This window comes from Balaenoptera acutorostrata, chromosome 2, assembly GCF_949987535.1.
Source record: "Balaenoptera acutorostrata chromosome 2, mBalAcu1.1, whole genome shotgun sequence".
Classification (NCBI taxonomy): Eukaryota; Metazoa; Chordata; class Mammalia; order Artiodactyla; family Balaenopteridae; genus Balaenoptera; species Balaenoptera acutorostrata.
The window spans coordinates 49,083,232-49,105,758 of record NC_080065.1 but is presented as its reverse complement, the minus strand read 5'-3'; the positions used below and the strand labels follow the sequence as shown (position 1 = coordinate 49,105,758).

Genomic DNA, 22,527 nt, shown 5'->3' with positions numbered 1-22,527 from the left:
AGTCAGAATGTTGTTTGTTAAACATGTAGATTCCTGGCCTTCAGAAACTTTGATGCAGCATGCCTGAGTTAGGGTTGACAAATATGCACTTGAAAAAGAACCCCAGAGGATTCAGCTGCACATGATTTAGAGGACCACCCAAAATCGGAAGTATTTAATACATGCAGCTGGCAGGTGGGTAGAGGGTCAGGGCTAAGACATGACTTGGCTGTCATTAGTTTATAGGCAGAGTTCATGCCTCAGAAGTGGTTGGGAATATCTAAGGGAGAGTGCAGAGAGAGAAGAGTGGTGGGCCAAGGACGGAAAGGCAAAGTGCAAAAGGGAGAAAGAGGAGGAGTCTCCCAAGGAAACAGCCAAGATATGGCTGGAGAGAGAGCACCATGGTATAGAAGCCAAGATGGCAGAATTCAAGAAGGAGGGCATGCCCAGCAGGCCAAATGAAACAAAACAACCAGGAAAGGGAAGACCAGAAAAATGCTGATTGTCTGCATAGTCTATCACAGGCACTACAATGGTTGCTCCTGAAAGGTAGCATTATCATTGTATTCCCAAGCAACTGATGTATTGTAAATGTTTGGATTGGCAAGGGCAGCTGACATACAAGTATTTTAAAGACCTCAGCTACAGCTCAGTTCCATCAAGTACCTTCATTAGGATAAGCAAATGTTATGGATGTAACCAGCCACAATGGAGAATTAATTGTAACTAGATCAATACAGCAGTGTTTTTGAACCATCTGCTAAGATGTGGTAATGACATTTAAAAAACAGTGCCCAACCTTTGTGTGTGTTTTATGCTGTTTTGGACAATGGGATTTTACCAGTAATTAAAAAAAAATAAAGCTAAGACCTTTAAAATCTTTAAACTTAGATTGTGAGGGTTTTTTTCCCCATATAAATGATCTCTCATGATCATTTATAGAAGGGTGTGTAGTCATGAAAAGAACAAACCACATTAAAGAAGGTAAACGACTCTCTAAGAATGCCCAAGTGTTGGTTGCTATGACAACTGCTGGGGTTTATTGAATACAGAGCAAAAAATCAATCAGAAATCATTGGAAGAATGTGTATGGGTACATAAACCATTTCTGCCTCACAATTTCAGGAAATTTCCTTCATCTATGTACCACATGAAAAGGGTTTGTGTTTGTGTCAGTCAGTGGAGTTCCAAGGAAAGCTGCCCTCTTGATGCATTCACACCATTTTAAACGTCCCCTTCCATAACATGACCTTCTCAACACCCAGGTAATTTATTACAGTAGTAAAAAATGTAACCAGCTACCTGGCTCAATGTCACTAAAATATTGGCTCCCATCTATTGTTCTTTGAACCAAACAATTTTCAGGTTTATATATAGAAGTCACTTACATCTGTGTAGCAGTTTCTTCCCCCCACATAGCATATGCCTGACTAGTCAAGAAAATACAGGGAGGGAAGAGATTGTCTCAGGAAGCCACCCTGCCAACCCTGTCCCAGATTTCTTTTCTCTCTTCTCTTGGGGAATCTACTATTCTCCATTCCTAACTTCCTGAGGTGCTAAGAGGACTAAGAAAAGATAGCCAAGTTTTTCAGACTTTTGGGGGGAAAAGATTGTTAAATTGATAGAATGGGGAGAGGCCCTATGAACGAGAAGATAAAAGCTCAAGGGCGGCCACAGAAAGAACAGACATCAGCTGTATGATTTTCTCATGGGCGAATGTAAGAAAGTTTGGTGGGAGGGTTCTTGCGGTCATTGGGTGATAGCCTTTGGTCCAATGAGCTCACTAATCTCATAAGGAAATGGTCAAGCTCTCAGACTGGACTGTGCATGGTTCATTTATGAGATAACCAAGTGACAGGGTGCCCCACTGAGAGGAGGTCTGCTTCTCTAATCTGTGCTGCACACTCCCTGCAGATTAATCACAAAGTACCCCCTTCAGAACAGTGTTTTTCAAATTATAGTGGGTTCAGGCACATTAGTGGATCCTAGGGTTTATTTAGTGAGTTGACACCATTATTAAAAGAAAAAAGAAGGTAAAAAATAATAGAAAAGAGAATAGCATCGAACAAATCTCATCTAATAAATGTGTTTTGTTTGGTTTCATTCTCTTTCTCTCTACGTATGTATGCACTGGGTTGCTAGATTGAATGCATTTCTTACTGTAGGTCCTGGCCAAAAAGGTTAGAAAGCCAGACTCTCGGAAAGAAGGGAGGGAGGAAAAATGGACAGGAGGGATGGAGGGAGAAGGGAGAAAGGGAGGAAGGGAGGAAGGGAGGGAGGGAGGAAGGGAAGGAGGGAAGGAGGGGAGGGAGGGAGGGAGGGAGGAAGGAAGGGAGGAAGGAAGGAAAAGAAAGAAATTCCAGCTCCTTTGCTTAGGGCTGGAATTGTTCCCCAAATCCACTCTACTTCCATAACATTACGCTGGGTTCCAACTTTTCCACTCACTCTCCTCCCAATGTTCCCCTCAATGTCCTTACTCCACTGTGCCCTTTATTCATGATGCTTCTTCTCCTCTTCATGGTTTTCATATTCTACTCTCCTTTCAGGACCATTCAAAACTTGTCTTGCCATTTAACCCATACGATTGTTAGCTCCTCTCATCACTCACCTCTTCTTAGCTGTTCTGCTCATTTCCATACATTTTCTCTGTTTCCTCTGCATTGCTCCTTATCTGCCTCCCATCTTACTTCACTCTCACACCTCCTTCTAACACCTGTGTCTGCCACTCTCCCTCTGTTGCTTTCCTCTTGGCATCTGTCTCCTAGCTTATCATATCCTCATGATGCTATTTTTGGTGTTGTCTTGTTATTTCTGCTTTCTTGTGTGTATCTCTGGTCTCCCCACTTGATTGAAAGCACCTTGAGCTGAGGGACTGTGGATCACACTTTTCTGGTATCCCCCGTGATGTCTGACACAGTGCAGGATACATAACTGGTGCTCAGTAAAAAATGCCTTGAATTAATAAATCAATCATGGCCATTGCAGCCTCTCTCCCCACGCACCAGTCCCTGCCATGGGTGTCCCCCAGCCACCACCTCCTCTGTGCCCCCTTCCCATCAGGGCAGGCTCATGTGCTCTGGGGCAGCCTCAGGAGCAGATGCCTGTGGGTGGCCCACACGCATAGGTGGGGCTGAAACCACAGTTGAGCCCCAGGGACCGTGCAACTAAGGAAGAAGAGATGAAATCTCCCCTTACTGCTGTGCAAACTGCAGATTTACACCCCTGCAACTGGCTTTGTAAACTCAGCACCTGCAGAACATCTGAGCAGACAATGAGTGCTCCTGCAGCTGAGACGGGTCTAGCTTTAGCAGCTGTGGACTTTGTGGACACGTACACATGGGTGTTGGGCCAGGCCAGAGTCTGAGCTGACCCCATAACACCCACAGTGGATGCAGATCCATGATTACTGCAATCCTGGAACCTGACTTCAGTGGATCTACACTAGTGGCCTGGTGAAAACAGCACCTGGGAGACACCAGGGCCAACTGCTGGCATACCCACACAGTTAAGGTGGGGCCGAGAGCAGTGCCAACAACAGTGTAATCTGAGAGCTCACACAACGGGTGAAAGGTGACACAACAGAGCACACCCACAGGTGAACAGCTCCAGAGGAGGGATACTCAGTGGCTTCTCTCCCAGTGGGAGTGCTCCAGTCCCACCTAACTCACACCACAGATCAGAAACACAGCCAAGAAACAGATCTGGGGGCCTCTACTCCAAGAACTAGGGAGCAGATCCCACCCCTGACAGGGCAGTGACAATCACAGAACAAAGGGGAGGTTCAATATCCAATGCAGGCTCTTGTCACTACAACGTCAGTCACACCTCCTATCAAGGGGATAATGGACAGCATACACTGAAGAAAGAGGTGGCAGACACCTATACTAAAAACAGCCCTAGCACCAAAAAAATTTAAACCCATGCAGGCCACACAGAAACGTTCCCACATAAAAATAGCCCTCCAAGACACAGTCTGAGGATCTGGCATTGGGAAGAAGAACCCCCAGAGCATTTAGCCTTGAAGACCAGCAGAGCTTGAGTGAAGGAACTCCACAGGGCTGGGGGAAAGAGACTCTACTCTTGGAAGGTGCACACAAGGTCTCATGTGCCCTGGGACCAGCAAAAAGCAGTACATCCATAGGAACCTGGGTTAGACCTACCTAGGGGTCTTGGAGGCTCTCCTGGGGAGGTATGGGTCAGCTGTAGATTGCTGTGGGGGGCGAGGAGACTGGTAGTGGAGGCCCCAGGGAATACTGATTGGCATGAACTCTCCAGGAGGTCCCGATTTTGGCACCATACCCAGCCCGACCCAACAACCTACAGGCTACAGTGCTGGAAAGCCTCAGGCCAAACAACAAAGAAGATAGGAACACAGTGCCACCCATCAGAAGACAGGCTGTCTAAAGTTGCACTGAGCTCATGGTCACCTCAAATCACACCCCGTGACACAGCCTTGTCCACCAGAGGGACAAGACCCAGCTCTACCCACCAGAGGGCAGGCACCAGTCCCTCCCACTGGGACACCTACAAAAGCTCCAGGACCAACCTCACCCACCAGGGGTCAGACACAAGAAGGAGGAGGAACTATGATCCTGCAGCCTGTGGAAAGGAGACCACAAACACAGAAAGTTAGACAAAATGAGACAACAGAGAAATATGTTGCAGACAAAGCAACAAGATAAAAACCCATGAGAACAACTAAAGGAAGAGAAGATAGGCAATCTATCTGAAAAATAATTCAGAGTAATAATAGTAAATATGATTCAAAATCTCAGAAAAAAAAATGGAGGAACAGACCAAGATGATACAAGAAATGTTTAAAAAAGAGAAGATTTGAAGAACAGAGGTGAACAACACAATAACTGAAATAAAAAAATACACTAGAAGGAATCAATAGAAGAATAACAGGCAGAAGAACAAAGTGAGCTGGAAGACAGAGTGTTTGAAATCACTGCCATAGAACAAAGAAAAAAGAATGAAAAAAAAAATGAGGACAGTCACAGAGACCTCTGTGACAACAGCAAATGCACCAACATTTGCATTATAGGGGTCCCAGAAGATGAAGAGAAAGGAAAAGGGCCTGAGAAAAAATTTGAAGAGATTATAACTGAAAAGTTCCCTAACATGGGAAAGGGAGACACTCATCCAAGTCCAGGAAGTGCAGAGAGTCCCATACAGGATAAACCCAAGGAGGAACACACCGAGACACATAGTAATCAAACTGACAAAAACTAAAGACAAAGAAAAAAATATTAAAAGCAACAAGGGAAAAGCAACAAATAACACACAAGGAATCCTCATAAGGTTAACAGCTGATTTTTCAGCAGAAACTCTGCAGGCCAGAACAGAGAGGTACGATATATTTAAAGTGTTGAAAGGGAAAAACCTACAACCAAGATTACTCTAACCAGTAAGGCTCTCATTCAGATTTGACAGAGAAATCGAAAGCTTTACAGATAAGCAAAAGCTAAGAGAATTCAGCACCACCAAACCAGCCTTACAACAAATGCTAAAAGAACTTCTCTAGGTGTGTGTGTGGGGGGAAGGCCACAGCTAGAAACAAGAAAATCACAAGTGGGAAAGCTCACTGGTAAAGGCAAACATAAAGTAGTAGTAAAAAATCATCCACACACAAATATGATATCAAAACCAGCAACCATGAATATACAATGGAGAAAAGACAGTCTCTTCAATAAGTGGTGCTGGGAAAACTGGGCAACTACATGTAAAAGAATAAAATTAGAACACTCCCTAACACCATACACAAAAATAAACTCAAAATGGATCAAAGACCTAAATGTAAGGCTGGATACTATAAAACTCTTAGAGGAAAACATAGACAGAACTCTCTTTGACATAAATCGCAGAAATATCTTTTTGAATTCACCTCCTAGAGTAATGAAAATAAAAACAAAAATAAACAAATTGGACCTAATGAAACTTAAAAGCTTTTGCACAGCAAAGGACACCATAAACAAAATGAAAAGACAACAAACAGAATGGGAGAAAATATTTGCAAATGAAGCGACAAGGAATTAATTTCCAAAATATGCAAACAGCTCATGCAGCTCAATATCAAAAAAGCAAACAACCCAACCAAAAAATGGACAGACGATCTAAATAGACATTTTTCCAAAGAAGACACACAGATAGCCAAAAAGCACATGAAAAGATGCTCAACATCACTAATTATTAGAGAAATGCAAATCAAAATTACAATGAGTAGTTGTACAAAACTACAACCACCTCACAACTGTCAGAATGGCCATCATCAAAAAAATCTACGAACAATAGGTGCTGGAGAGGGTGTAGAGAAAAGGGAACCCTTCTACACTCTTGGTGGGAATGTAAATCAGTACAACCACTATGGAGAACAGTATGGAAGTTCCTTAAAAAAACTAAATATAGAACTACTACATGATCCAACAATCCCATTCCTGGTCATATATCTGTAGAAAAACATAATTTGAAAAGGTATCCCAATGTTCATTTCAGCACTATTTACAGTAGCCAAGACATGGAAGCAACCTAAATGTCCATCGACAGAGGAGTGGATAAAGAAGATGTGGTACATATATACAATGGAATATTACTCAGCCATAAAAAAGAACAAAATAATGCCATTTGCAGCAACATGGATGGACGTGGAGATTGTCATACTGAGTGAAGTAAGTCAGAGAAAGACAAATATCATATGATATCGCTTGTATGTGGAATCTTAAAAAATGGTACAAATGAACTTATTTACAAAACAGAAATAGAGTCACAGATGTAGAAAACAAACTTATGGTTACTAGGGGGGAAAGGGGGAAGGGATAAATTGGGGGATTGGGATTGACATATACACACTACTATATATAAAATAGATAACTAATAAGGACCTACTGTATAGCACAGGGAACTCTACTCAATACTCTATAATGAGCTATATGGGAAAATAATCTAAAAAAGAGTGGATATATGTACATGTATAACTTATTCACTTTGCAGTACACCTGAAACTAACACAACATTGTAAATCAACTATACTCCAATAAAAATTATTTTAAAAAAATCAATCAATCATGATTCCCTCCTTTGCACCAAAACTCTACCCTACTCACTCAAGCATTTTTTCCCCCTATATACAATGTTTTGCATTTGAAATGGCTTTGCCATTTCTAAAACTCTTTCATATCTATCTCTTATCTCAGTTGATCTTACCTACAAGGACTTGGTAAAGTAGGCATGGGTCATAATACTCATTCTTAAGATATGAGGAGATAGAGTCTCAAAGAGGTTTAGTACCTGTAACACACATTGCCAGTGGTGTCCCTAGAACCAGAATCTATAACATGACCTATTCTGTGCCTATTACCCACCCTCCTCCAATGGAAACTTGCAAACAACAATCATATAGCATAATAAAGTGCTCACTCAGTATAAAATATTGTATATAGAGAAAAAGCCCCAAAGAAATAGCAAGCAAGGCACATCCTGTCTTTCTTATGCAATGGAATTTGAACATCTTGTGATAAATCCAAATGCTGGCTGTCTATTTTGCTTCTGTAATTGTGCTTGGATTCTAAGGATGCCACAGAAAATGGGAGGAAATCCACTTACTACTTACAGGTGATGTGTTGGTTTCTACTGTCGGGTTGACAATCTTTTCATTAAATCCATCCTAGCAAGTAGCTGCACTGTGTTACAAGTAATTACCATGCTCTCTTTCTCATTAATTTGATCATTTGTTTCTTACCAAGCTGTTCTCCTAAATGTTGGCCCCTCTCAGTTGAGATGACTCGCTCATCTTCCATGTCACATTTGTTCCCAACCAGGATAACCTGGGCATTATCCCATGAGTATGTTTTGATTTGAGTTGACCTACAAGAAAAAAAAAAAAAAAAAAAAAACAGGCAAAAAAATGATCAGAGGAAAGTGCAACAGCATAAAATGAAGGAGAAGAAATATATCCCACAGATGACGATAATAGCAAAAAATGAAGCCCAAATGCCTGACATTTAGAATTAATTAGTTCAGTGCAATTCTACCCTTCAGATACTCATCAGGGATTGTGTGAGTCAAAAATCAGGGGAACGGTGGTGTGGTGTTGTATTTAGAATTCTTCTGTGTTTGATGAGATTAATATTATTACCGCTTCTTCCTTCCCCCCTTCTTCTCCACCTTATACAGTACTTTTATAGCTGGAGTGATTGGCCAGCCATCCCAGTTTGCACAAAATGTTCCCAGTTTTAGCAGTAAAAGTCCTATGCCCCAAGAAACCCCTCAGTTCCAAGAAACCTGAGATGGTTGGTCACTATAGCCCATCACAGAAAAAAAATGTTTACCTTGTTATAGTCACAACTTAAAGAGCTAAGACAATTGGGTTAGGAAATCTGTGAGTAATGATAATATTTTTAAAAAGCGTTATAAGAACTAATATACTCATGCCTTACATTTTTAAGAGAAAAATGCCAGGTTGATTAATATCAAAATTATAATACAATGAGCTGGTGTTTTAGGTTACTATAAACAGGATATCTAGGATTCAGAATAAGCTTCTGGTATGGATCATAATGCACATAACCAAATTTTGATTTTGAAACTTAGCTGAAAATTATAATAGTTAATATTTGCAGGTACTGTTTTAAATTCTTTATATATGTTACCTTAACTTAATCCTTAGAGTAACTCAAGGGAGATAATATTATGATCCTCATTTTATAGTTGAGGAAAATGAGGCACAGAAAGGTTAAAAAATTCGCCTAAGACAACTCAGCTAGTAAAGTGGTAGATCTGGAAATCAAACGCAGGCAGTAAAGCTTTCAAGCCTGTGCTCTTAAACACATATCTATACTACTCATTACAAGTTTGAGAAGTGAAGTTCTAGTGTATTTGTTATCATTTCAGAGAGGAAGCTGAAAGGAAGCCATGTTCTTTAATCCTCCCTTTTTATTGGCCACATTCTTATTTGATAACAACAATTCAAGATAGGTGGGAAAGACATATCACCCAGTGGGTGGGTGGGGGGGGGAGAGAGGGAGAGAGGGAGAGAGGGAGAGAGGGAGAGAGGGAGAGAGGGAGAGAGGGAGAGAGGGAGAGAGGGAGAGGGAGAGAGAGAGAGGGAGAGAGGGAGAGAGGGAGAGAGGGAGAGAGGGAGAGAGGGAGAGAGAGGGAGGGAGAGAGAGGAAGAAAAGCTAAGCAAATGATGAAAGTTTAATAAAGGGATTTGTAAAGCGTCAAAAAGAGAAGCTTGGCATGTTCTTACTAGCAACTGTCAAATACTTCAGGATTTTTACATAGAAAATTGTGATGCGCTGCGCTCAGCTTGAAGAGAGAATGAAAGCAAATAGCTTTAAACTGCAGCAGGAGAGCTTTTAATGAGATGTCATCACTATTTCTCCCTTCTGAGAAGAAAGAAGAGAGCTAAAAGGCAGATAGGGTCTTATCTCAGAGTACTTCCCTAAACCAAGTACAAGTTTTCAAATGAGATTAAAATATCTGGTGAAAGATACCTTTGGTTCCATGTGAGTATCTCAAGGTGCAGCATATTTTATCAGAAAAATCTGGGGATGTGACCTTTCTAATTCTGACCCCTAAGAGAATAATACATTCCTCTAGCAATAGTCACATTCAGCATATATCTATAAACTGGGAAAATAAAGGCAGACATTCAAAATCTATACTTTTCACTTACCTCATCTTATGAGCGGGGTATATGAAAAATGATGAATTCAGAGTGAATTAAGGTGCAAAAAATATTCTATATCTGGACACACCTTAAATCTCAAGTGCTAAGATAGTTGTATAAATAAATTCCAAAGGTTCTTTCAAAGGAACTCAAATCTAATCAGATTTCCTTAGGTAATTAAAAAAATTATCCCTTTGCTCCTCTAGGTCTTGTTAGCCAAGGCTTGGCCTATGCCTGGAAAGGCCCTAGGTTGAGAGCCCCTATGTTAATGGAGAAAGTTCTTATCCTGGCACACAGCTAGAATGCAAATTTGCAGAATAAAGTTGGGGAGACGGGAGTCACAGGAGAGTGTCATACTGGCATAAGGAAGAGGCTGGGGCTGGTATGTAAATGGCATGGCTCACTGAACTTACCAAGGACAAATGCTTGCCTGAAAAAATTTAGCACTCTTCTGACCTAGTTAAACTCTTCCTGCTGCACCCCTGACTGTATAAACTTAAACCAGGCCGGGGTGCACCTTTATGAAGGTAAAGAAGAAACAACTCAGCTAGCTGATTTGTACTCTTTAACCAAGTTAATGGAATGCTTGCTTCTGCCATTAAACATGTCTGAGTCTCTCAGTTCCAGCATAATAACTCATGGGGTCTTCGGAGGCCACAGAGATAGATTATACATCTATGCATACACAACATTCCCTGTTTATACTGTGTGTGTGTGTGTGTGTGTGTGTGTGTGTGTGTGTGTGTGTGTGTAATTTTGGGAGGCCATGATTACATCAGAACCATCCTCCTTTCCAATTGTACCTATATCAGAAATATTTTACTGTAACCTCTGCAATGTCCTAAATTGCCAATTATTAAAAATGAACACTTTCTATAATTAGGGAATTATAAAGAACCATTATCTTAAAAGCTTCAAGAGCCATTGGAGACAATTTCTCTTTTTAATCAAATATCAACTGTGGTCTGAGACATTTGTGTTGAAGTGAACAAAACATTAATTTGCCAGAGTTGGTTAATCAAATAAGATTTATTTTTGACTACTCTGGACTTTCTGATGAAGTCCACCATCAACAGAGTAGCTTTAGGCAAAGCCCAATCACCAGCTACAGGGGAACAGAACCATGCTGACTGATTTATGAATTACTACATATCATAGAATCTAAGATGCCATGGATTATAAGATAAAAATTACTTTACGAATGGCCAAGAACAAAAAGCAGCAGCCAATGAAACTATGATACAATGGTTAACGATTGTCCTGCTAGACACACTTGTCAGTTACAACAGCTTCTTGTTACTTTGAAGTTTTTTTCATGTATTCTGAGGGATTTAGTAATTCTTTCTGTCTTCAGTTGCTTTGTTCATGATGCTTTGTTCATGAAAGATGATCATCCCATGACTACCTCAATAAGTCAACATACCCTTCTGCTTGTGGGTATCTTCCCTTAAGACCTGTAGAGCACCAGCATGTTGCTTTGCAGGGAAATATGAAATGATGGTCATTACTCCAAATGAGTATTCACATCCCTAACATCAAACTGATACCCTCTCCCGCATACACAATAACTTTCTACCTACGTTGTAACAGTTCCACCACTCAGTTGAGGTAAGGACAGTATACACAGCTATGACCGTGTTGGCGCATGTACAGGCAGTGGAATCCATTTCTCATACAGCATCAGCAATTACAATGTTATTTATTGTAAGACACATCCCAATTTCAGAGATGTTAAAATATGAGTAATTGTGCATCTTAGCTTCTGTAAAACACTATTGTTTTCTTGGTATTTCTTTTATGTATGAAGACCTAGGTTGAAATGAGAGCTTGGATTATTCCTTTAGCTCAGGAACACTTGGAGATGAGAAAATATAAACCTCATGGGTTGACAAAGACCCAGAGTTGTGTGTAATATGAATTAAGGGCAGAAGAATGTTGGGATGAAAATCCAATCCCCATCCCTTCCAACTCAGAATCCTAACAATTTTATTCAGCTCATTTGAAAGAAAGCACTAATACTGAGTATGAGAAAGTCATTCTGCATTCTTTAGCCTCAGCATCTTCATCTGTAAAATGAGGCCACCACATTTTGTACTTAATCTCTGGGGATGTTGTAGGACAAATTTGGTTTTAGGTAGGGTCATGCTCTACTTTTTACGTCACAAACACCTTTTTACAAATATAAAACATTATTAGTCCCAGCTTGGGCAGCCAGCTGTTTCTCTTCCTCAGTCCAGGTCAACACATCCTTTCTAATTTCTATAATCTAAAAAATAATTTGAGTTTTTTTCATTGAAGAATCTGAAATTTTGTCTCCGGTTTATACCTCAAGGCTGAGGTCCTGTACAGATACATTACTAAGAAGGAGTAAATCGCCTTTTTTGGTATGTCTATTAGGAGTACGGTACATGTTTATTGAGTAAATCCTCCTTTCATGTGTCATTTCTATGTATCTACTTTTTCAGTCATTTGCTATATTTTGTAAAATTTCTTATTCGGGAATGGGTTTTTATCACCTCATTAGGGACTGTCTTATTTCTTTGTCTGTTAGGGAGACATATTTAAAGAAAGTGCTGTCACCAAATAACATACATGTGAGAAGATGATTTATTTCTGAAACACTGCAAAAGATCCTTTGGGATTTACTGTTAACCTCAACAAGATTAATGGACTCAGAAGCAACATGCTGGTCACCATGGTTACTCTACAAATGGCAATTAACTCAGACCTTACCAGTAACGAGATCCTGGTTACTAAAAAAAACCCAGTTATCTGTCTTTTAGTTAAAAACAAAAATAAAACAATAACCCCCCTCTCTCTATATATTTCTATATTTCTATATTTTTATATGGTTCCTCTACAAATATATATGTAGGGAGAGAGGATTTTGATTTTTGTTTTGTTTTTGTTTTATATTATGAGGCAGTGGGAGATAAAGAGATTTTCATATTTTATACATAAATGACTGAACTCTGCACAAAATAAAATAATTTAGGAGAGCTGTAAACAGACAAATCAAATTCCTATAATATCTCTATTTCTCCTCTCTTGTTCTGGGTATATAAATAATTTCCTACGAGTTCAACCTGTTTTCAGTGAGAAGAGACTCTTATTAGTGATAATGTTCTGAAAAACGGTCCACAAAATGTACCTCAGTAACCCAAACAGCAGTTCTCTCTTAGGGTCTGATCTGGGCTCTACATGGGAAAATGAGGTGTCAGAGAGAATATGACCAGCTCTTCCCCTGCAGTGAATCTCAGACAGACCTTAACAGTAGTCCTATTCTTCATTCTGGAAGCTCAAATTTCTCCTCAGCATCCATTTCCCTTACTCTCCTCAATATTCGGAAGCCTCAGCCTTCAGCATCTCAGCAGACTTCAAATCATTATGGAATTTCCCAATCTCCGACTGCTCATCGCATAGCATTGGCCCTTCTGTTACTTTTCCACTAACGTAATCATTTATTTATTCAATTTTTCTCAACCCTCGGAGAGCTCTTATAAATAACTTCAACCTAGAACAATTAAATCAGAACCTTTAGGGACGTCATCATAAGCGTTTAAAAAAATAATGTCTGCAGCTGATTTGTATGTATGACTGGGATGGCTCTCTCGCCCACACCTGTTTCAGTTTTTAAAATAATCTGTTTACTTCCCATCTAACACTCAAAGTGTTTGCAGGTGGTTTACAGAGATACATACAAAATAAAAGATATAAACAAAATAAATTTTAAAATGAATGAGTAGTAATAAGGAAACAAAAATAGGAAATAATAAAACCTAATGATTTATATACACTGTAAAAGCTAACAGGTAGTCTCAGAAGTTGAGGAGATAGGCTTTTCATATGTACATTAACTCATTTAATAAAGGAGTTATAAAAGGAAATGTTAAAAATGTATCCTCAAATAAATGTTCTCCAACCTTTAATATCTTTAATTACTTAAAGAAATAGGTTTATAGTTTTTGGTAAAATTGCTATATTCTCATTAAAAATTCTAATAAGAGAAAAAGCTAAAGCAAAAAATAAAAATTATCAGAAATCTCACTAACCCCAGATAACCACCACTAACATCTTGGTGAAAATCCTAGAGGAGATTGTATTACTGACCTCACTGAGTCATCACCTCCTTCCTTGTAGGTGGATTATATTTCCTTGCCCTCCTGGTTTTGGACTGGGCCAAGTGAATTGCTTTGGCCAATGGAATATTAAGAGATTTGGTGTGAGCCACTGGTGAGCAATAGGCATCAGAGGCATTGTGAGTTGCATCAGCCCTCTGGCATTCTTGTTCTTCATCATGGAAGAGGCCATCCCAGAAAGGGGGCTGCTCTGTCAGCCTGTCCCAGAGGAATGAGAAAGCAGGAGGAGCCCAGCTGAGTTCTACAGAGATCAGCAAATCTCAGCCAAACCTAGAAGAGCCCAGCATTGCTTTCTCATTTCATCTCTTGCTTCCCACCCTCCTCCCAACTTTGATATAGCCTTATTAATTTCTTTGAATTTCTCAAACATGCTACATTTTTCAACAACTAGGAGCTATCACTATGGGTGGCTCTAGGTTTTGCAAGGCCTAAAACTAATAAAAATGTGAGGGCCCAATTTAAGGAAAAAATGTAAATTAGAAATACAGAAGGTCAGAATGGCCATCATTAAAAAGTCTACAAATAACAAATGCTGGGGAGGGTGTGGAGAAAAGGGAACCCTCCTACACTGTTGGTGGGAATGTAAATTGGTGGAGCCACTATGGAGAACAGTATGGAGGTTCCTCAAAAAACTAAAAATGGAGTTGCCATATGATCCAGCAATCCTGCTCTTGGGCATATATCTGGACAAAACTATAATTCGAAAAGATACATGCACCCCTATGTTCATAGCAGCACTCTTTACAATAGCCAAGACATGGAAACACCTAAATGTCCATCAACAGATGAATGGATAAAGAAGATGTGGCACATACATACAATGGAATATTACTCAGCCATAAAAAAGAATGAAATAATGCCATCTGCAGCTACATGGATGGACCTAGAGATTATCATCCTAAGCAAAGTAAGTCAGAGAAAGACAAATACCATATGATATCACTTATATGTGGAATCTAAAATGACACAAATGAACTTATTTACAAAACAGAAATAGACTCACAGACATAGGGAACAGACTTGTGGTTGCCAAGGGGGAGGGAAGGATTGGGAGTTTGGGGTTAGCAGATGCAAACTAGTATACATAGAATGGATAAACAACAAGGTTCTACTGTATAGCACAGGGAACTATATTCAATAATCTGTGAAAAACCATAATGGAAGAGAAAAAAAAAGAAATACAGAATTAGGTACAGGGCAATTTGTAGCAGATGCTGTTGGTGCTCTGCACATATCCCCCAGGCCTTGCCACTTCCTCGCGTGCTGGCTGACTTCCAACTGCCAGTATCTGCAGCTTCTGGCTTTAAAGTCTTCTCTGAAGCAATGGAAGGCCACTCTACCCATCAGGAAAAGTCAAATGTAACAGGGAAAGAGCACACCCCAGGAACAGACCTCAGCCAGTGACTGACAGGAGTTAGTGTATAACTACTGCCACTCCCTTGCTCCTCAGGCTGTTGCCACACTGATTCCCAGAATTTCAAGAAGGATGAAACTCTAGTTACCCATAATGGTAGAAACACCATTTATTGGTGGTCTTCCCTTCCCCAGCTAACTTCCCCACCCTCTGTGGCTATTTCTTACACTTTCTGAAAAAAAACTACTTGTATCCAAATTCCCTTCTCCAAGCCTGCTTCAGGAGAAACCCCAACTAATACACTTGGAATGGGCTTGTCCAGGTAAGGGACCCAAAGCTTCCTAGCAAGGTTCTGGAGATGGCAGTACAGGCTTGAAAGCACTGATTATTAAATATTAAGGACTTTTGTGGGTTGGTTAAACTGTACCTTAACGTTGACCACGATGTGTGTATTTATACCATGGAAATTAGCAACTGCTACAAATCAGATTTTTTTTTTTTTTGCCTTTTTTTCAAAGAGTCTGTTTCCTGGTACACCACAGAATTTAAGCTTCATTAGTTTTGCAAGAAATTCACCTGTTGCTATCACACGTGCCATTGTCTAAAACACACTTATGGCCTCTGGGTCAGGCTATCTCACCCTCTTCCATCTGGTCTCTGCTCACATCCCTCCTCTGGACTAGGTGCTCATCATATGGGCCCCCAAACACCCTGTACCTCACTCACTAGGACCTTCTCACTTGTCTGTATCTCTCCTAGACTACAGGGGGGCAGGGACCCCAACTGTTTTGTTCACCACTGTGCACTCAGGAAAACATCTGGCACAAAGAAGGGTCTCATCCAGTAACTGTGAATTAGTGACCAAATGAATGAGTGAACAATAGATCAAATGTGGCAAAAATGCCTAAGGAATTCAGTAAGTTCAGAATATCAGCATAAAATAAAAACAGCACAGGAGGAGAATCACCACTGTATGTGATGCCAGTGCCCCATGATATCCCTTTCAGGAAGCGTTGCTGGCAGAGTTCTTCCAAGGTCTTTGACATCCTGACCATGTCCTTGGTAGAGAAAGGCAAGTGTTGGCTCCTCTACAACCTGCAAAGGCCATCTGTGTGATGAGCTATTCATTCCAGCCTACAGGAATCACATTCCTTTCTGCTCCAGCACCAACAGTCAGGATGAGGCTACTCAGGGAGTAACTTAGCACCTCGTCACTGTGGAATAGTTGCTTTGGAGGGTCCTAGTCTGACTCCTTCATTTTGTAGATGACAAAGCTGAAACTCAACATGTGGAGTGACATGTTAATGGAGATGATGCAGTTACCTAGTGGCTGATGTGAGTCTGTATCCCAAGACTCTCCGTGCCTCCTCATCTACTTCCACAGGGAAGAGCAGTGACTACATCCTACTGAACAGGGAAGTTGGGAAGAAAGTCATATGCCAAACAGTTGACTGGTTTTTAAAAATAAAAAATAATATGTCTCCTGAGGAGACCAAAATACTCTAAATCTCCATATATACGAGAGTCATGAGGCTGCATGTGGAAATGAGCAGAACTGGATGGGCCTGAAGGATCTGATCCTCCTCTCTGCAGGAAGTCCGTTGCTGAGGGCCAATAGTGAGCATTTATTCAAGAACTCAAGAAGCAGTCATCTTGAGCAGTGTGGTTCTGGAACCACCTGGGACCACATCAGATTCTGCATTGTCAGTCTAAAACCAACTTTAGACCCATTTCTATCATGCCTCTGTTATAATTTCTAATCTCATTTTGTTTGTACAAAATGTCAAATTCTATTTTTTTAATCCATATGTGTGGTAGGAACAACTGGACAATCCAACAACTGGATGGAGGAAGCATCACCCACTGGAAAACAGAGACAGAGCCCCGCCCCTTCAGTGAGCAGAAGGGAGTCTGACCCAGGAAAGGGACAGACGTTCCTAGGCTCTAGAATGCCTGGGTTATTCTTCCACAACTGGCAAGGCCAAAGTCAGGTTAACAGAAATATCCTTTTCTCAAATCAGACTGTATTATCCTGGGTGAATGAATGGTCTTTGATAAGGCTTTCTGCTACTTAGCTGAAGGGCAAGCTGAACTTAAAATCTAGCATCCGCTCTGCCCTCACTCAGATACCAGAAAATTGTCCTTCCCCTTCATAGCCCGGGGGGCTGAGCAGAGGAGAAGCTCCACACACATTCGAACAAAGCCTGAGCACTGAGGCATGCAAGAAATGAAGAAAGGACCAAGGAGGAGGAGGAAGGAATGTCTCCTCCTGTGGGGTAGGCGGGGTTTCCATGAGGGGAAGGAAACCACAAGTCTGCCGGACTGAGCCAGTGGGAGCCAAAGGGAAATGAGAAGTGGAGATTAAGAGGAGATAAAGACAGGAAAAGGAGAAATGTCTGCTAAGACTGTTTGAAGTCTAGGACTGTGAAGTCTCCATTCCAGGCAGGAAAATAAAATAATATAGTTATATCTTCTGTTCCTCTAACACTAGCCAACTCTTCCAAGATCCCACTGTCAGGATTAATTGTGGAAGACTTTGAACTGGGCAAAAGAGATGCCTAGGAGTTCTGACGAGCACATCTTTCCAGATAATCTCTTGCTTTTCATAGACTTTGAGCTATTTTACAACTCTGTAAATGGGAGAAAATGGATAATAATATAGATGAGTTCTTGTCAATAGGAAATGGAAGTGCAAATGAATTGTGTCTGGTGGAATGTCAATGATAATTGCCCCATGGATATTCACCTATTTTGCAAATATTGGTAAATTCATTCCAGCATTCCCCATTGCCTCTACGTGTTTTCACTCAATACTCCCTTGAACCTTGGCAACTTATATTCGTTCCATCATTAATTGCTGAGTTAAATAAAATCTTTAACATGTTTATTTTATATTTGGATGAAAGTTGTGATTTTACCTTATTTTAAAAGGAAATTAAGCATTCCAGAGGGGGATGGGCTCAAGATGGCAGAGGAGAAGGACAGAGCTCACCTTCTCCTACAAAAACATTAAAAATACATCTACAAGTGGAATGATTCACACAGAATATCTACTGAACACTGGCAGAAGACCTCAGACTTCCGAAAGGGCAAGAAAACCTCCACAAAACCAGGTAGGACAAAAAGAAAAAGAAAAAGAGGAATCTGGGTGGGGCCTGCACCTCAGGGAGGGAGTTGTGAAGGAGGAAAGGTTCCTGTACGCTGGGAAGTCCCCTCACCAGTAGGGAGATCAGCCTGAATGGAGGGGGAGCTTCGGAGCCTAGGAGGAGAGCGCAGCACCCAGTTTGTGGAGGGCAAAACAGAGTAACCTGCACAGAAGGTCAGCACTGCCGCCATGCACTCCCCAGGCTGGGACGCTCATCTGTCGGTGTGGGCGGGGGCTGGGAGCTGAAGCTCAGGCTTTAGAGGTTTGACCCAGGTAGAGGACCGGGGTTGGCTGCGTGGAGACAGCCTGAAGACGCTGGACTGTGGCAACTGAGGGTGTACTCGGAGGAGGCCTGGGCCCACCTGAGAGGCAAGGTGCCATTGTTGGGGGCACAGAAGGAGAGGGGTGGGACCACCAGAAGAGCTTTTTTCCCTCTGAGTGCTCCCAGGCAACAGGTCACCGCCTACAGGAGCTCCAGGGGTGGGTGCAAGTCGCTGCTGCCATTGTGGGCTCCAGAGGCGAGCAGGGGTCACAGCTGCGAGACCCATGAGCAGGCGCCAAGCACTGCCCCCATTGTCCCGGGAGCACGTGGGCCACAGCAAACCCTAGGAGACCCATGAGCAGGCGCCAAGCACTGCCCCTATTGTCCCGGGAGCATGTGGGCCACAGCAACCCCTAGGAGACTCATGAGCAGGCGCAAAGTACTGCCCTCACCGTCCGGGGAGCACACTGACCGTAGCCACAGCTACGAGAACTGTGAGCAGGTGCCAAGAACCGTCCTGCCATCCCTGGAGTGCACAAGGGCCACCGCACCTGCACACCCCATATCAAGGGGTTAACAGAAAGCACATGCTGAGGAAAGAGGCAGCAAGCATCCAAACTAAAAGCAGGTCCTTGATTCCAGACAAGATGGTGGAGAAGGACTTGAGCTCACCTCCTCTCACAAAAACACCAAAATCAGAACTAACTGCTGAACAACCATTGACAAAAAAGACTGGAACCTACCAAAAAAAAAAGATTTTACATTCAAAAACAAAGAAGAAGCCACAAGAACATGGTAGGAGGGGCACTTTCAAGACATAATCAAATCCCATGCTCACGAGGTGAGCAACGCACAAAATGGAAAGTAATTATATCACAGAGGTTCTCCCACAAGAGTGAGAGTCCTGAGCCCCATATCAGGCTCCCCAGCCTGAGGGCCTGGCATTGAGAGGAGGAACCCCCAGCACATTTGACTTGAAGGCCAGTGGGGCTTGAGTGCAGGAGCTCCACAGGACCAGGGGAAAGAGAGACTCCACTCTTGGAGGGCTCACACAAGGTTTCATGTACACTGGGACCCAGCAGAAAGAAGTAAATCCATTGGAGCCTGGGCTGTACCAACCTGCAAGTCTTGGAGGGGCTCCTGGGGAGGGAGGGACTAGCTGTGACTCACTGTGGGGGCAAGGACACTGGTGGCAGAGGTCTCAGAGAATATTGATCAGCATAAGCTCTCCTGGAGGTGGCCATTTTGGCATCAAGACCTGGCCCTACCCAACAGCCTACAGGCTCCAGTGCTAGAACTCCTCAGGCCAAACAACCAGCAGGATAGGAATACAGCCCCACCCATCAACAGACAGGCTGTCTGAAGCCATAATGAGCTCACAGCCAGCTCAACGCACACCCCTTGACACAAAGGAAACCACAAACAAAACAAAAAAACAACCCACACAATGGGAGAAAAATTTGCAAACGATAAACAAACAAGGGATTAGTCTCCAAAATTTACAAACCACACAGCAGCTCAATATCCAAAAAACAATCAAACCAAAAAATGGGCAGAAGACCTAAATAGACATTTCTCCAAAGAAGACGTACAGACGGGCAAGAGGCATATGAAAAGATGTTCAACATCACTAATTATTAGAGAAATGCAAATCAAAACTACAATGAGGTATCACCTCATACCAGTCTGAATGGCCATCATCAAAAAATCCACAAACAAACAATAAATGCTGGAGAGGGTGTGGAGAAAAGGGAACCATCCTACAGTGTTGGTGGGAATGTAAATTGGTAGAGCAACTATGGAGAACAGTATGGAGTTTCCTTAAAAATTAAAAAATAGAGCTACCATAAGATACAGCTATCCCACACCTGGAAATTTATCCAGAAAAAAGCATGGTTTGAAAGGATACAGGCAGCCCAATGTTCACTGCATCACTGCTTACAATAGCCAAGACATGGAAGCAACCTAATTGTCCATTAAGAAATGAATGGATAAAGGAGATGTGGTACGTATATACAATGGAATATTACTCAGCCATTAAAAGGAATGAAATAATGCCATTTCAGCAACATGGATGGACCTGGAGATTATCATACTAAGTGAAGTAAGTCAGACAGAGAAAGACAAATATCATATGATATCGCTTATATGTGGAATCTAAAAAAAATGATAAAAATGAACTTATATACAAAACAGAAACAGACTCACAGACTTAGAGAATGAACTTATGGTACGAAGGGGGAAAGGTGGCGTGGAGGGTTAGCTTGCGAGTTTGGGATTGACATGTACACATTGCTATATTTAAAATAGATAACCAACAAGGACCTACTGTAAAAAAAAAAAAAAAATGAAATTTAAAAATAAAATAAACAAAAAAAACACACTTTTGACATGACCGTGCCCACCAGAGGGACAAGACCAGTCTCCACCAACCAGTGGGCAGGCACCAGTGCCTCCCATGAGGAAGACTGCACAAGCCCCAGGACCAACCTAATGCACCAGGGGGCAGACACCAGAAGCAAGGCCTACGAACCTGTAGCCTGCAGAAAGGAGACCACAAACACAGAAAGTTAGACAAAATTAGATGGCACAGAAATATGTTCCAGACAAAGGAACAAGATAAAATCCCAGAAGAGCAACTAAGTGAAGTACAGATAGGCAATCTACCAGAAAAAGAATTTAGAGTAATGATAGTAAAAATGATCCAAGATCTTGTTAAAAAAATTGAGGCACAGGCCAAGAAGATACAAGGAATGTTTACCAAAGAGCTAGAAGATTTGAAGAAGAAACAGAGATGAACAATACAATAACTGAAATGAAAAATACACTAGAAGGAATCAATAGCGGAATAACTGAGTCAGAAGAACAAATTAGTGAGCTGGAAGACAAAGTGGTGGAAATCACTGCCACAGAACAGAATAAAGAAAAAAATGAAAAGAAATGAGGACAGTCTCAGAGACCTCTGGGACAAAATTAAACACACCAACATTCACATTAGAGGAGTTCTAGAAGCAGCAGAGAAAGGGAAAGGCCTGAGAAAATATTTGAAGAGATTATAGCTGAAAAGTTCCCTAAAATAAGAAAGGGAACACTCACTCAAGTCCAGGCAGCACAGAGAGTCCCAAACAAGATAAACCAAAGGAGGAACACACCGAGACACATATTAATCAAATTTCCAAAAATTAAAGACAAGGAAAACATATTAAAAGCAACAAGGGAAAAGCAACAAATAACATACAAGTGAATCCACATAAGGTTGTCAACAAATTGAAACTCTGTAGGCCAGAAGAGAGTGGCATGCTATGCTTAAAGTAATGAGAGGGAAAAACCTACACCAAGAATACTCTACCCAGAAAAGATCTCATTCAGATTCAACAGAGAAACCAAAAGCTTTACAGATAAGCAAAAGCTAAGAGAATTCACCAGCTTTACGACAAATCCTAAAGGAACTTCTCTAGGCAGAAAACAGAAGGCCACAACTAGAATCAAGAAAATTATGAATGGGCAAGCTCATCAGTAAAGGCAAACATTCAGTAAAGGTAGGAAATCATCCACACAAAAATAGGATATCAAACCCAGCATTTGTGAGAAGAGGAGAGTACACATGCAGAATATCGGAAATGCATTAGAAATTAAGAGACCAGCAACATAATCTTGTTTATATATAGACTGCTATATCAAAACCTCATGGTAACTGCAAAGCAAAAATCTACAATAGATACACATAGCAAAAGAAAAAGGAATCCAAACACAACACTAAAGATAGTCATCAAATCACAGGAGAACAAAAGAGGAATGGAAGAAAAAAGACCTATAAAAACAAATACAAAACAATTAACAAAATGGAAATAAGAACAGACATATCAGTAATTACCTTAAATGTAAATGGATTAAATGTTCCAACCAAAAGACATAGACAGGTTGAATGGATACAAAAACAAGACCTGTATATATGCTGTTTACAAGAGACCAACTTCA

At 41.3% G+C, this 22,527-nt stretch overlaps 1 protein-coding gene across 2 annotated transcripts in view; it reads right to left on the bottom strand.

Annotated features, from left to right (window-relative positions):
- The window catches only part of RAB3C (RAB3C, member RAS oncogene family), a 301,062-nt gene that overhangs the window by 56,059 nt on the left and 222,476 nt on the right, over window positions 1-22,527 (bottom strand). For both annotated transcript variants that reach the window (XM_007176087.2, XM_007176086.3), the window contains exon 4: window positions 7,718-7,842. In XM_007176087.2, coding sequence (XP_007176149.1) covers window positions 7,718-7,842 — 125 coding nt within the window. The remainder of the gene's footprint in view (window positions 1-7,717; window positions 7,843-22,527) is intronic.